General features: G+C 39.9%; 2 protein-coding genes and 1 long non-coding RNA gene across 3 annotated transcripts; 1 reads left to right on the plus strand and 2 right to left on the minus strand.

Annotated features, from left to right (window-relative positions):
- Positions 1–1306: 1306 nt before the first annotated feature.
- LOC124199343 lies at positions 1307–2933 on the minus strand. The gene is made up of 3 exons (XR_006876791.1): positions 2276–2933; positions 2065–2194; positions 1307–1996 (listed from the first exon to the last, which is right to left on the minus strand). It is a non-coding gene; the product is annotated as an uncharacterized LOC124199343 (long non-coding RNA).
- A 219-nt stretch (positions 2934–3152) lies between these two features.
- LOC124199342 (39S ribosomal protein L52, mitochondrial-like) lies at positions 3153–4139 on the minus strand. Its single transcript, XM_046595152.1, has 4 exons — positions 4012–4139; positions 3851–3938; positions 3659–3791; positions 3153–3596 (listed from the first exon to the last, which is right to left on the minus strand). Exons 1-4 carry the CDS (start codon positions 4037–4039, stop codon positions 3450–3452), a joined length of 396 nt encoding a protein of 131 aa, XP_046451108.1. The 5' UTR covers positions 4040–4139; the 3' UTR covers positions 3153–3449.
- A 46-nt stretch (positions 4140–4185) lies between these two features.
- LOC124199341 (N-acetylglucosamine-6-sulfatase-like) lies at positions 4186–10880 on the plus strand. The gene is made up of 10 exons (XM_046595151.1): positions 4186–4640; positions 4916–4975; positions 5115–5185; positions 5358–5490; positions 6007–6064; positions 6149–6255; positions 7689–8000; positions 8338–8685; positions 9851–10018; positions 10453–10880. Exons 1-10 carry the CDS (start codon positions 4512–4514, stop codon positions 10750–10752), a joined length of 1686 nt encoding a protein of 561 aa, XP_046451107.1. The 5' UTR covers positions 4186–4511; the 3' UTR covers positions 10753–10880.
- The last annotated feature ends 5811 nt before the right edge of the window (positions 10881–16691 follow it).

Consider the following 16691-nt stretch of genomic DNA (forward strand, 5'->3'; position numbering starts at 1 on the left):
GGGATGATATTGGGCTTATATTTTTGTTTGTTTGTTTTTTCTTTTCTTGATTTTATTATGCTTTATTTTTGTCTTTTATTTTTATATATGGTTTTTTTTTTACTTGACAACGAGAACTACCAGCGAGAACACATGGAAGAGTTTCCCCATTCCTCGCCGATTAGACTCATTTCATTTGATTTAGTGGAGTCAAGATAATTTTTGACCGGTAACAAATTGCAACACGAATTTTTTTTCATGAGCTTTGTCATTACTCTAATTTTATATTTGTTTTAAAAACCCTTCCCAGAAATAATAATTTTTACTATTAACAAAATAGAAAACAAAATGTAAAAATTATAAAATGTATTAGAATTGTGAATAGAAATAAAAATAATTTTTTTTACAGCTAATAAATGTTCATCGTCTTTTTATTGATCAGAGTTCCAATTTTTAATGTTATAGCTTTAACGATGTTTTAGTAAATTAATATACTGTGAGGGACTATGCCTCAAATTTTATGAAATCACCGAAAGGTGTTTACAAGGGACCATATGGCGGATAGTCCCTCCGTAAACTCATTATATCTAGTCATGTAGTTGTCCTAAAATTTTGATCTTTTGTACACAATTAGTTAAGATATCAATTTTTCTAAATTTAAAAGTCATTTTGAAAAATATTCAATAGCGCTTAAGTAATTCATTGTTAAAGTTCGCAGAAAACATTTTTTTTCCGCTCTGGTTCATAAAAATGCCGCCGCATACAGATGGCGTTTTTACGAAACGTGAAACGAAATGAAACGCCACCTGTATGCGGCGGCTTTTTTATGAACCATAGCGGCAAATAATTTTTTTTCTGCGAACTTTCTCAATAAATAACTAAAGAGCTATTAAATATTTTTCAAAACGACTTTTAAATTTAGAAAAATTGATATCTTAACTAATTGTGTACAAAAGATCAAAATTTTAGGACAACTACATGACTAGATATAATGAGTTTACGGAGGGACTATCCGCCATAAGGTCCCTTGTAAACACCTTTTGGTGATTTCATAAAATTTTAGGCATAGTCCCTCACAGTATATTTAATTACTAAAACACCGTTAAAGCTAGAACATTAAAAATGGGAACTATGATCGATAAAAAGACGGGGAACATCTATTAGCTGTCAAAAATAAATTATTTTTATTTTTTATCACAATTCTAATACATTTTCAAATTTTTACATTTTGTTTTCTATTTTTTTTATAGCAAAAATTAATATTTCTGGGAAGGTTTTTTAAAACAAATATAAAATTAGAGTAATAACAAAGCTCATGAAAAACATTTCGTGTTGCAATTTGTTCCCGATAACCCCCCTTTTTTCATATCTTGACTCCACTAATTGGGGAAATCACTCTCAGCTATCAGAGCTTCCACCAAGGAGACACCATCGGAGGTCCTCTCGTCGCCTTCGTGTTGCTGGAGGGAGAAACCATCAAGGGTTTTTTCTTATGGAGAAAATCGAACAAAATCCGGTGAAATATCGCCAGAACCGACTTTCAATGAGAATTGCAGCATTTGCGAGCCATCAATCTTCAGACCGTTCAACGCCTCTGATCAACTCATCACGCACTACAACAGCACTGGACGCCACTATCCAACCGTAAAAACAGCACCCTTATTTCTCTTTTGTTTATCCTACAAGAGCGCCGATTTCCAACAACTTTTAAAATTTCTTTCACCAATATCTTTGCTGTGTTCTGAAAACGCCACAATCTGAAATAACTTCTCACATACCGGTATCATATTCTGTAAAATGTTGCTAGTTAAAATCGAGTTTCTAAATTGTGAACTTTAACAATCATTTATTATTGTTAAAGTTCACATTCAGCACCATTTTTAAAAAGCAAATTTTACAAAGTATGTGTATGTGGTGCGGTAATGCGGTAATCAATCGATTTATGGAAATTTCGCAAAAGTTGAACGTGGGTGTGGTGTTGAACGAATGTGACAGAAATGGTCTCCACGGTGAAATGCTGTGGAAGAAAAATCATACATATATTATTAACATTGATGTAAAAAGTTACACAAAAATTTGCCTGACCCGACTTTATAACCCGGGCCGTTATCCGGGTCGGGTTTTTTCCACCCATATGCCTACCCCGTTGGGAGATTTTTCGCCTCTCGTCCAACGCGACCCCGTCCAGCTTGGTCTAGGCCACAACGTCACAACCCTATACAAACAAATAAACATCCCGGTTTGTTAACTGATTTAAGACAAAAAAATTCATAAACTTTTCGAAAAGAAAAATTACTTTTATTTAAGGATTCAAATAACGAACTGTGACGACTCAGCGATGATCTATTGCGACAATTTACTAAAATCAAAATTCGGATTTATTTGGTTACAACACCATCACAGATGAACAGTAAAAATGGAATGAACTGGCTGCACGGATACGTCTTTGCATCGTTTCTCTCTAGAAAGGAGTGGATAAAAGCAAAACGCGAGGCTGTCGATGTTTACGCCATAGATACGTTTTCGAATTCTTTACTATATTTTTTTATTTTCTCACTACTATAGTGAGGTGATATCGCTCCTCGGAAATTCATCGCCTGCGTTTTCCCCAATAGCCTCACTTCACCTTGAGAACTATTTACCATCTAGTTGTCTCATAATCTTTTTCTCGATAATAGGTTTGTTTTTTTATTTCTCAGTACAGTTGTAAGAGGACATGTCGAGAAAATGAAGAATATGGTTTTTTTTTTGTCCGTTTTTTATTTAATCCCCCCATTGTGTGATGAAAGATTTTAACAATGATATGTGATCCGTTCTAGTGAAGAAGTTGTTTTCCCTCTGATTGGAAATTCAAATTAATAAATTGAAATAGAATAACGAATACCATTATAAGTTATAACTAACAAAAATATGTTGACTAACAAAAAATTAAAATGTCTTTTTTTTTTTTTAACTTGAATGATGAGAACTTCGGGAACAGAAAAAATAAGCCAACTCAAATAGCAACTACAAACTTCTGGATTTTGCTTATTTAGCAGTTAATAACTCAATGTTTTTCTAGTACAAGCCGAATCTGTTTCTTCGTATTTGCTATAACCAATAATACACAAGTAGCCTAACCGTACAACTAAAATGCAGTTGCAACGTTCTATTCAACACCTTTTCAAATGTGTAGTATGGTTCTTGGAACTTTATACCACCCTTAAGTAATCACGAAAAATCGTTTCCTAAAAAGAAACGGTGCCAATATCCATGGGGAAAAACTAAAAAGCCCCGAAGACTGAACGTAGGTTAAAAATCGTCGTCGTTGGACCGTTCTAAGTGGGAGGGATGAGTTGGGGATGAGAATGAATAACAAAGGGTGGAAGGTCATTTGGCAAATAATATGCCTATCAGGAAATTGGTGAATTTTTTAGCAACTTTTGTATTTTAGGCATGAATTATATTTTACTAGTAAATGTTTTCAATCTTCATTTGTCTTTAGAAAGCAGCAAGTGACCTTTAGGTTTCAATTTGGAATCCAAGATCTCTCTTCGTTTTTCTTCCTTCAATTGTTTCAGTCCTCTGTTGCGTTCAACAGCAAAATTCATTTCTTTTACAATTTGAATAATTTTATCCTATGGAAGAAATAAGTATTATGAGATTGTTCATTCAAACTGAAATTTAATAAGTCACCCACAGCATGCAGCTTATTCTGTTCCAGACGTCTTCGCTGACCAGAATTAACTGGGGTTGGTCTTCCATCAACAAAAGTAAAGTCACGTCCGTCTGTCAGAGGACCGTACGCATTCGAGTTTCTCGGCATACCATTCCTATAAAGTACAAGAATCTATAAAAACAATATTTTTATTCATCCCACTATCTCGATTACTTATATCTCCAATCTTCTTCCACCAAGCAGCAGTAACTGGTTGAAATACTACGTGTTCCATTCTGTCCTATTGTTTTCAGCCCAACAGCTAGAAACAAAATGGATAGAAATCTTGTTATCGATAGTTTTCATATTACTTGTGGTGTAATTTTTAAACTTACCGAGTCTTGAGATCGTGGGTGCCGCCATTGTATACAAAAGTAATTTGCACGACTGCCACCAGTCTATTTTAACTTTTAATTTTTGAATTTTTTATTTTAGAAGTGGTAAAACTAATGTCTTTTAAATTCTTTATTGAAATTTTTACTTTATTTTTGATAACTCACTTGGTAAAATTTGCGTTTTTACTAATTTTTGCAAAACGTCAATTTCGAGTTTCATCTTAAATCCGCTAGATGGCACTAAAGTGACATTTTTCCGAATTTCCAAGTTTTCTCTCATTTATCGCTTCATTTGCTATTCTGGAAAAGAAATCCACCCCCAACATCAATGATTCATTCAATAGCCTTGAACAACTCCCAAAACAGTAGACGCATAGCGCACAAGAGTATCTCCTTTTTCTTCTTCCAGTCAACAATATGGCCTGATTGAGTTACGTCTCATCGCCATTCACTAAACATTTTATTTTTTAATTATTATTTTGCGCTTAAAATTCCCAGAAATGAATGACAAAGTGGCGCTCGTCATTATTATTATTTTCCTGTGGTTGTCCATCTCCGATTGTAAACTTCTCCAGCCCAACATCATAGTTATTCTAATAGACGATCTAGATGTAGTATTAGGAGGCCTGGTAAGTCGATTCCCCCCCTCGCTACTATACTCTATTACGTATTATTTTATTGTACATGGAGAGGGGGGGGGCAGCTACTACTATATCGAGAGAGAGAGTAAGAAGGTATTATGTCGTTTGACCGGATTGCATGTCCACTAATGCTATTATATTAGAGTCGCACGCTAGCATCAGTCATATAAGCCCCAGCTCTGACCGTCTTGGCTGGGTTTTTCTGTCTGACTGTTATTTCTGTATATATTGACTGTCATTTTCAATGTGGAATATATATATAGGAGCCCATGGCCATCACCCGCCGACTCGTCGCCCAGCACGGCGCCACCTTCACCAACGCCGTGAGTATCCAAACTCTCCCGGTCTAAGGGTGGGGGGTTGCATATATATCGTGCAGTCGTCGTAAAAATCGATCGAATTTGTTTTTGTATTTCTTATTTTTTCTTTTGTATTATATTATATGACTGGCGACATTTCAAGTTTGTCTCGACCCCCGTCTGCTGTCCGAGCCGCTCGTCCATTTTGACGGGCAAATACGTTCACAATCACCGGTGATTCACTTATTCAACATTTGATATGATTGGAATCTAGATAGACGACGAGATCGAATCAATGGGGCGTTTGATGTTGTGTGTGTCACAGCTGAAAATCAATCGAGCGGTCCCAAAGCATTTTGAATTCAATTTCTATGTGTGTACACGTGTGTACGTGTATAAATACCAGGGTCATCAATAACACGGCGTCGGGAAACTGCGGCAGTCGCCAATGGCAAAATGGACCGGAGCGCAAGACGATGGCCACGTATTTGCAGGCCAACGGGTACGCGACTTTTTACGGCGGCAAATACCTCAACCAGGTAATAGAAAACATTTCTTTTTAAAAAAATTTAAAATTGAAATTTGTCCAGATTTTATTTGTTTTTTGGCCATTGTTCTCTGCTGGCGGAATATATGTACCGCGGCTGGGAATGTGTGTGGCGTTATAGGATAATAATATATTCGTCTGTGTGGTGGGAAACAATGACAAAGTGACGCCAAATGCGTCAGGTGCAATCTGAAACCTTTAAATTCCTTTTTTTTCATGTTTCTTATTTTTTTGAAAGGGGTCGAATTTCAATTCAAGTGTCCCTCAGAGTTCTTTTTTGAAATCGTTACCTTGCTCTCCTTTAAGCTCTCTGGCGACGTATCGTGTTCGGTCTCCAAAAAAATACGAACCAGTTTTTTTTCTCTTTTTTTGAAATTATAAATTTTTAAAAAATTTAAGAATTATTGTGATTAATTGTTTTTAGTGGACTCGGGTTGCTTCTGAAATATGTAAAATAATATCTTTCTTTACTTGACTTTACTTTTTATATTTTATATCTTTTTCTTAGTATGGGAAGAACGAAACCGGTGGCGTTGAACATGTGCCCCCTGGCTACGACCGTTGGGGTAAATAAGTCAATTTGCTTTGATTTAAAACCAAAAGGAGGAAAAATAGACTAATCAATTTGTATTATTTATGATTTAATTCAGTGGGATTGGTTGGCAACTCTCGTTACTACAACTACACCCTATCGGTGGACGGGCAGGCCCGTGACCACGGCGACGACTATCACCTGGACTACCTGACCGACGTTTTGGTATGTTTCCGCTTTGATGACACAATGGCATGGCAACCATCCCCACCCGACCAGTTATTATCTTAGAAATTGTGTCGTTAATTGCGTCCGAAATAACGCGTCTTAGCTATTTATAATGAAAGTGATAGATAGATAATAAGTAGTGTGTCACTCTAGATGGGAAATCTGTGCTTTCATCCACAGGATGATGGAGATCTCCCGGCTCTCTAAACTATTTGATACGGCTTCCACCAGGCGGAATAAGAGCGAAATGTCTATCTAACTTTATCCCGCCAAAACTCTTGCGGGTTTATTCCTACTTATAAGACTTTTAGAACTTTGATCTCTACTTTGATATTACAGAAAAGAAAAAATAGAAAAGGCCTTGGATTTTTTTTTTTTTTTTCTGATGAGCATTAGTGTAATTGATTCTCTCTCACGGGCTTAACCTTTGATTGAGACTGAGCCCTGAACGCGTTTGGTTTCTTTTTGTTTTTGTTTTTTTGGATTTTGATAGTGGCACGTGCCATCATCCCGATCCCTTTGGTTAGCTATATTTTTCCGGAACTTGGACACGGCGGCCTTTTATATATATAGATGAGTGCCAATTGCCGACGCCCATCCAATAAGATAGGGAAAAAAAAACAATCACCCCCCCACCCAACTAGACACTAAGACGCACTGTAATAAGACCGACAAAACAAGGACGTTGGACCTTGTCCACCAAAGGCCATCAAAAACGTCCTCAGGGCCTATATAGTAGTTTAGTGTAGGCTACTAAATAATAAGAGACAATATCATCGTCCCTCCTACTACGTATATATGTAATAAAACGATTGCTTCTTATCATTTCCGGCTTATAATAAAGGAGAGTCATCGCCACTTCCGCCCTTAATCGTCTTACACACATACAGCGCTGAGCTGAAACGATTTTCTTCTTCTCGTTGTTGTCTGCTATGCTGCTGGGGGGATCTTGTTCGGTATTATAAGAAACATCAGAAAATCGGAGCTATGATTCATCATCTTCTAGATTATATAAGCTATGGAACAATCAAGAGCGCGGTGATTACTACTCTAATAAGGCCAGAACTACCAAAACCCCCACGAAAAAATCGATAGCGCTCGGGTAGAAAATAAATAAAAATTCCGTTTCTGCGGGTCCTATAGACATTATGCGGATGCTCTTGACTTTTTTTCTTTTTTTTGAATAATAATCTCATCAGATAAAAAGATTTATAAGAGGCGGGAACCTTTTTTGAATGACAATTGACAATAAGAATTTAAAAAAGTAGAAAATATAAAACCCTATTGTGCCCGTCGAGACTTTGACAATGGACTCAAATGATTCCGGAATCAGGAGAGCCGATTTATTTCCAAATGAGCTGCGCTGCTTGAATAAATATTCAGATTCCATTTCTGATTTATTCCGGATTTATATTTGAATTTAAAAAAAGGCTAAGGAAGCGCTGGATTTCATCGATGGAACCTCCTTATCAGGTGGAACAGACGGGAGGAATAATCGGCCGTTGTTCGCCGTCATCGCTCCGCCGGCTTGCCATTCGCCGTTCACGCCGGCCCCGCAATTTGCCCGCAAGTTCAGCGGACGACGGGCCCCGCGCTGGCCCAGCTTCAACCGCCATCCGGGCCTGGACAAACACTGGCTAGTCCGTCAAGCCCCCCAGGGCCCTCTGCCCAAAGAAATCATCGACCAAGTGGACCACATCTTCCGTCAGAGGTGGAGGACTCTCTTATCCGTCGATCAAATGGTATTATATATATTTTAAAAATTCATTTCAATCTATTTCCGCTCAAGTTGATGTCTTCAAATCAAATCTCGTCTGTTATACTGCTGCTGTGTTCATGCATCATTAATTAATTCCGTTCTCCTGGGAATAAGACCCCGCCCTTTTTAAGAGCTTGACACCGAAATCCTTTTACAAACGACATGAACAATTCACCAGCAGCAGACGACGCTCCAATTGTTTTGTAAAACTAAAAATCAAAGTTCTAACAAATGGAAGAGATTTGAATATTTGATTTGTGATTATTCCAAGTCATTTAATATGATGCGATTACATATAATTTGGTTTCGATTCATTACAGATCGGAAAAATCGTGAAATTGCTGGGCCGGAAGGGCCAGCTGGACCGTACGTGGCTGGTGGTGACGTCGGATCACGGCTACCACCTGGGTCAGTTCGCCCTGCCCGTCGACAAGCGATTACCTTACGAAACGGACGTTCGCGTGCCGCTGCTGGTCATCGCCCCCGGCAATCAAACCCTCAATAAGAACAGCAACAACAACAACAAGGACAACACGGAGATCGATTCGTTGGCCGTCGTTTCCATCGATCTGGCGCCCACTATTCTCGACATGGCCGCCTTGCCCGTCCCGTCCGACATGGACGGCCTTTCACTCCTGCCGCTGATCCTACGACATCCGCCAGCCGAGGTAAAATAGGAGAACAACCCCAACAACCCAAAATCATTTCCAACCTCCCGCCCGCCACCACAGCAAAACGGTGCGGAAACCGGTCCGTCCGATAAACTTCCAACCGCATCCGGATGATTCCCCCTCTATATAACTTTGGCATGTGTGCACAGACAGACAGACAGACATTAGAGAGTCGAACAAACAATCTGAGATCCTGAATGCATCTAGAATCCAGCGCTAAACTAAACATCCGTCCCGTTCCCGTCCTGCTGTGCTGTCCGTCTCTCTTCTATATTTCTTTAATGAAGTCGCATGTGTGTGTGCTGTGTGTATGTGTTTGCCGGAGGGAATTGGATTTAGGATATCTAAAGCCCATCTTGCGGAGGAGCTAGCGGATGGAATTGCGTTACGTCATTTTCCATAAGGAATCGCAGCTGCCATGTATATAAGATCTCTGTTCTCCTATTTAGCTTTATTGCGGTGACGATAAATTACAATTTAATTGCAAATCAAAGTTGGACAGAGCTGTATACACACGACACACACACACACACCAATTAGGGTAATTAAAACCACACTATACACGTATTAGAGACATGTTAAACAATTAGCGCAGTAGTATTTCTCAACAGCTGTTGACGATAGTTATATCTCAGCACCCACGTCTAATTGTTATATTATAACAGCCAGCATCTAAACTCTTTTTTGACAACATTTATGTTATCAAATCTTGATTATTTAGTTATCTTTTCTTTTCTTTTTTGTTTTGTTGTAATTTCTTTTAATTCTAAATTGGTTTGGTGTGTACATGTCTCGCCGTCAATTGCGATTAGAGCCGAGCTGGTAACAAGGGACGAGCGATAAGTGGCTGTATAGTATACGAAACAGCACAGCACAATAACAACCTCGTCTAGATTTCATTATCAACGGCTGCTGCTGCTGGATATTGCGACATTTTTTTGGGTCGAGATTAGATGGCGGGAAAACACGTGGGCCGGAAGCCAGTCTCCTATCCATCTCCGTCCTTTGGTCTAATAGGAAATAAGTGAACCTGTCTAAACCCACCCTGTATGATATGAAATAAGTGAGAAAATTGAAGTTCAAACCACTCAAAAGTTTAATAAATCATTTTAAATATATTAGGTAATAGACACTTGTATATTGCTTTTGTGTTGGTATATAGGAAGTGTCGGAAGTTGGCGATCCGTGGGATCGAGTCTGCCGGATCGATGATCGGCCACCAGCATCCGCTCATCCGTGGCGGAGTCGCCGCTTTTTCTTGATCGAATATCACGGCGAGGCCGACCTGGACGACGTCGATCTCCAATGCCAACAGGATCCCAACACAACCGTAAAATTTTTATTATATGATTACATCTACTATAATATTATATAGGACATATAGAAATGTAGCCTATTAGAATAATAAACAAATGATAAAAGAGCTGCTGCTGCTGAGCCTGCGGGCATCGATGCGTTGTATACTATTACGAAACTTGGTTCATCTGCTATTGTCATGTTGTGTCTACGTCATAATAGCCAACAACGTCTTTTATATAGACGTGTGTAACGGTCTCTCCATTATCGATCGGAGACTGAAAGTTAATGGCCCGTCTGGTCCCTATTACCTATCGTCTCATTAAATGTCCGTCCATAGAAATCTGGGCGATGGCTGCCGGCCATGCCGTCGGCAACATATTCCTTTTTGGCTTTTTCCTCAATGGGCCTATACAATATCAATTCTATTATTCACTAATAAAAAATATATTTTTCCGGTGCCCACAGTTGTGCCTGAAGGATTTCGGCTGCAAATGCCAAGATGCCGCCAACAACACGTACGTCTGCCTGCGCACCTTGCCGGCCCAGCAACAACAGCAGACGGGCAAGAATAATGAAGAAAATAGTCTCTACTGCCAGTTTGACGATTCGGAAAAGTTTGTGGAATATTACGACCTGCGTGACGATCCCTATCAGCTGGACAACCGGGCCTACCGTCGATCGTGCAACTGCACGACGGCCGATCCCCGTCGCCGCAAATTGCTGGCCCGTTACGCCAAATGTCGTGGGTCCGTCAACTGCTTTTAGGGCATTTGAGACATACGCCTCATTTCCTGTTTTGTTCTGATTTTATTATTAGCTGATGGACTGGCAAGTTTTTCATTATAAATGTTATTTGTTTGGCCGGCAATAATAATATAGTTCGTTTATTATGATTTGATTTTCCCCGGTTGGCAATTGACTACAATGAACGCGCTTTTATCTTCTCTGAAAAATATGATAACTGCCGCCGGCCGGCCGGTCAATCATTGCCGTTTGGCCACTATTTCTCTTTCATAATGATGTGTGTTACGTCATCATAAATAATAAGGCTGAGTGTGTATAGAGAGAAAGAGAAAAGAGCATTAGGGATTAGAGATAAGACTCTGTGTGCCGCCAACGAGAGACACAGATCCGCCGTTAATGAATGGAACGACCAATCACGATCGATGCTGTACGCCTATACAACTACACACACATGTATATAGCCGCCGGTCCTTTTTTACACGATCAAAAAAGGGGGCCAGGAGCTAATGAATACAAGAAGAGAGACGAGATAGAGATCCGTTCATTATCGCCAGGAATATATCCTCCTGCTATTATATGCACAGGTATAGGTGGATAGACTAACAGGAAAGAGAGAAGCGGATCAATACGGCAGCATATCAGCCTGTAGTAGCTGCTCCTTGATTTATTCCATTCATTTTTGATTCGATCCCCTCAATAAAATATTACCAAGTGGCTGAATTATGAACAACACCGCTCCGAGCTTTCCTAACTATATAACAAAGAGATAGAAAATTGTGAATTAGATTTCACGATAAAGATATACTATAAATGGGATTTCTAAAATAAATAAATAAATAAAAAACAGTTTTTTATTTCCACCGGGAGCCACTGCTGCTGTCAATCCTGGGTGCGTTCAATCAACGAAATGGATCTATAGAAAAGAAAGAAATTGGGGGAGAGATAGAAGCACTCACCAAGATGAAGAATCATGGCTGTATTATCCTCCGTCACCCTCCTCTGTCTCTATCTCCTATTTTATACGTAATAATCTAAACTAACCGCCAGACGGATATGCAATTCGCTTTAATACGTAAATGTATATACAGACGCCGGTCTTATTAAAATTTCCCACGGCCAATGACGTCATCCAGCCACTTCCGAGTGATGCGGTGCGTAGGAGAGAGACTGCCTCGCAATATATATACCCAATGTGTAATATCAACTCGTCACTTTTGACACGCACAGACGAGTTTCAATGATTAGCAAATACAGTACCGTAGCCTACTTCATATTTACCCAATGCTATAGATTGTAATAGATGAAAGAAATAGTTCCGGCTTATCATCAAAATTGATTAGTCACATCAGGCCACCAAATTCCATCGTCATTTGATCATGTCGTCGTCGTATGATTTCAAATGTCTTATCTCTTTTTGTATTTTTATTATTTGTATTTACTTTCGTGAGGACATTGGGCCCCCGGTGGGATTTGCGATAATAAAAAGAAGCGCTAGAAATATCCTAATAAAATAAGACTCTCGCAATGTTGTTGTGATGCATATGTGTGTTGGAATGTTGTCTATACATATATCTGCTGGGCCCAGGATGTTATATTTATAGATTAAGTATACTACAAACATGTGAAATATACAACTGGGCCCCCCTTTTTACTTTTATTCCTATTTTGAAGTTTTTTACCGCTATGCAAACGGATCGATATCGATTGCTAGCCGCCCGCAACCACCACCGAATTCCAGTCGGTCTGCAACGACATCAAGTTCAAGTGAAGTCAATTGTATTATACATGTCGATCCAACAGATCGATATTTCTCTTTTTTCTGGTTTAAAAATAAGAAATGAAAGAAAGAACATTTTCCCCCCTATTTTGGGTCTATAGTTTATGTTTATGTTTTTGCACCTCGCGGTAATAATAATATACAGTCCACCCCTACACAGAAAACTATAGCAAACAACCTGGACTCTATAGTTGTGCTATATAGCCTTTGAGAGTGAATTTAGTCATGTGTGTTGAATAAACAGACGCACGCAGGCCGGCCCAGTTGCCAACATAAACGTTACTAGTCTCTATATATACCTACAAGATGGTACAAGAGTTAATATAATCATATAAGTAGACATCATCATCATCATCTATTTGAAAATGCATAACCATTTGAAAATGGCTGGAGCCCAGCAAAAAGGTATATACCATACAGAATATAGACGCCCAGTTGCTTATAGTGTAACTCTGCTGGGCTGGCAACTCGTCTATTTCTGCTTTCAGCCAAGAGAGAGAGAGTAGGAATAAATATATATAAGAGCAATGATTCATATCTTCCAGACATGTTCCCAAGTTGTCTAGTAGTACAACACAAGAGCTGGGCGAAGCTGTGCACATCAGCCGTTGAACGGAGCAACTGCATAGCACTTCCCTTTTCCCAGCACAGCAAACCGATCAATACGTGCCGAGTGGCGTTCCCGTGCACTCACCAGCAGCAGCATAGCGCAGTAGAGTAGATCTATACAGAGGATATGACTGGCGTTCTCTAATATATAAATAAGATCAATCTTATATTATATGTAGCAGCTCTCCTTGTCTATAGACTTTCGCCCAGCATCAGCAGCAGAGACGGACAATTAAAGGTGACGCCCCTGTCGCCTAAAATGGCGTCCGTCGACACACACAGACACACACAAAAGTGTCTATATTGTCTAAAGATATCGGGCCAACAAGTTTTCGACTGCTGGCCTCCTGTCACGACCGATCCAATCGATTGTATAGCTACCTTCTATGTTCTATCCCCTACTAAATAAATATGCTGGACGGACAGAGAAGAAGAGTCAACTTTCTTTATACTTGCGTATGTGACTGGCTGCGCTGCTGCTGGACGACGTGATGATGAGAGCCGACAGATGTGCACCTCTTTTCCGTCCAGCCACCCGTCACATATCCAGCAGGAGCAGTAGAGAGTCAATTGAAACGCGAGAGTCCCATGCAGCAGCACCGAAAAAGGAGAGACGGGCAACATATAAAGTTGAGCTCACGGTCCGTCTCCTTTTCTATATGGCCAGCGCAGCCAACAGTCGAAGCGAAGAAGAAGGTATACATATAACAGACACATTTAATTGAAACTGGGCGCCCAGGAATGAAGTCGTCGCTCGTCCAACTCGCTGCAACTGCACACATAACGCCCAGCACATATAGCGAAGGGGAGAGAAGACGGGCGGAAATTGGATTGGCAAAGCCACGCGACCCCCTGTCTGTTCTATATTACATATAGAGGCCGGCCAGCCGGCATCTTATATAGACACACACGAAATGTATGCTGGGCAACATGAAAGGTGATACGTCGTCCGGCGTACACGTCGGTCTAGAGAGAAATAAATATTTAGCCGTTGGGATTCTCTTTTATGTTTTTCCTCCTCTTATTCCTTGATGGACTGGATATATACCGCCGTGTGCATATGCTGACCACCACCAGGAGAAGATCTAATAGTCTTAACTTGATTAGCACACACACAGCACCGCAGCCGGGCCCAGCTAGCAGTAGACCAATTTCATACGAGTCTCTCAGACTATAAACTGTTGGGATTAGTTTTCCCCAGTATCAACTGCTGTGCTGAGCTATTCATCTCGGACCGAGCGCCGTCTCGGACTGCTGTGCCAATTACACCTGCTGGCTGGCTTAAATCAAATCTTTGAAACATTCAAGAGCCACGGTCTGATTATAATCTATAGTGTACTCTTCTCCTGTATATCGCACTGATGTATGATTAACTGGGGCTGAACTGCAAAAGAAAATAGTATAACAAATGTATAGCAATAGAGTGTTTTCTCTTGTCGGCCAGGGCGTGTGTCTACCTGGAATTTCTGACTCTCTCATCTCCCAATGGGAAAAAGTGAAAGGCCCAGCACATAGCTTCTGTTTATATAAAGGAGGATCGATGTGCTTTTGTTGGATCTGAAATAAATAAAATCAGCCAAAAACCCAGCCAGCCACTTCTTCTTCTTCGTGAATAAAAAACCGAATCGAATCCATCAATAAAGAGAAACCTACGTGCACAATGTTGTCTATTGATTAGATATTTCACCTACACAAAAAACAGTTTTCACTTTTTTTTTCAATTTATTATGTAATAAGAAGATCCGTGTGTGCCAGAGATAAAACGATCAAGGTGAGTCTATTATATATACTTGGCACACGCGCAAACAAAATCATGAATAAATAAAAAAAAAGCTTTTTATTTTTATTATTTTTTATAAAATAAAACTCGTTCGATTTCTAAAAAGGTAAAGCAAAAGAAAATAGAATTCTTGCACATCATTCCCGGTAATTTCAGCACGAAACAAAAGGCGTTGTGATGATAAAATTCTTTTTTGTGTTCCGTGATGTCATTCACTATATGTGCCAGGAGAAAATGTAATAAAAAGAGAGCCCCCCACACACACTCAACAAAAGATAATCAATAAATAATGCAAAAATATTTAGAAAGGAATAGAAAAATAAAGAGAAAACGTCAAGGAATAAAAGAAAAAAAGTAGGAAAGAAGGAGGATTGTTTGATAATCTTCTCGTTTGTGAGTGCGCACGTCTTAGATAGAGAGATAGAAATATGGTTGTTGTTTAGTCGCTGTAATGGATGTTGCCATAACCTTTTTCTTTTTCTTTTTCCCCCTATTTTGTTATAGACTTATTTTTTCCTTTTTTGTCGTTCGGTTTACCACCGAATCCTCTCCCGGCGAACTTAAGAGAGTTGCTGGGGCTTGGGTTGTTGTTATAGTCGACGTTGTTATACACGTTAGATATGTACGTAGACGTCGTCTCTCTATTTCGTATATGGCCGGGGCGGACCTTCCCATTTTTATTGGTGCAAGGGATTTGTCGCACGGAGGCGGAATGCTCCAGGCTTTAGCCCAGGATCCCCCCAGGATCTTGTGCGTAGTTTCTCCTTATTTTTTCTTTTCCTTCAATGGGTGGAGATGTTGTATGGATTTTCGCTCGGGGTCGGATAGAGAGGGGGGGGGAGCCTTGGGCGAATATATAAAAAAGATAAAGGATCGGAGTAAAAGAAGGAAAGGGAAAGAAAAAAAGGGAACTCTACCCCCACCCCATCACGTCGTGTGGCGGCCACATAAGGGAGTGGAATAATCCTCCAGCAGAGCAGGAGCAGCTAGGAGCAGCTAGGAGCCGAGTTCTATAGAGACGCGCCAGCCCAGGAGCCGAGACGCTGCGTATTGATTAGCGTCGGTATATAAACTTGGTCCAATGATATACAAACCCCATGCACCTCTCCTCCTCTCTCTCTATAAGGAGCATGGGAGAATATAAAAGGAAAAAGGAAAAAGGGGAATTGAAATGTAAACAATCAGATTTCACACAAAAAAACCCGCATTGCGGTTACAACAACGAGTTATACAAAGTTGTACACTGTATAGGAATGTCTAGATCGGAATTCCTGTATTCGACTGAATTTTGTGCATTTCGATTTCGTCAAATCAAACGACAATGATGACGTCGTTTGATAATAGACCGGTCGTCTCGTCGCATAGTCGTGTATTGCGTCACATCACGGCTCTGCTGAACACAGGCGGGAAGTGATGACACAACTCTGATAGATCCCCCACCACCAAGTCATGCGGGTTTTGTATTTTATTTTTTCATCACCTCATTTGCATATGTCGAGATTTTAATTACAAAAATCAAGTCCATCCACATTTGGTTTGATAGTTCAACGGCGGTTTTTGGTTTTAATGACAAATCACCAAAGGCAATTGGGTTGGCGGCCGTGTCAACTTTGATTGCGTGAGAGCCGGACGTTATATAAGATTGTCTAATTGATACGAACGAGGGGGGATGGTCGACCGTTTCTTTTTTTGTTTTTATAGATCGGCACTGGGAAAATAATAGAGACGGACTCTGCTCCATGTATTCCCCTATGAAGCGATCCTATCTCTCTTATATATAAATGCTGCTGGCCC

This window comes from Daphnia pulex, chromosome 8, assembly GCF_021134715.1.
Source record: "Daphnia pulex isolate KAP4 chromosome 8, ASM2113471v1".
NCBI lineage: Eukaryota > Metazoa > Arthropoda > Branchiopoda > Diplostraca > Daphniidae > Daphnia > Daphnia pulex.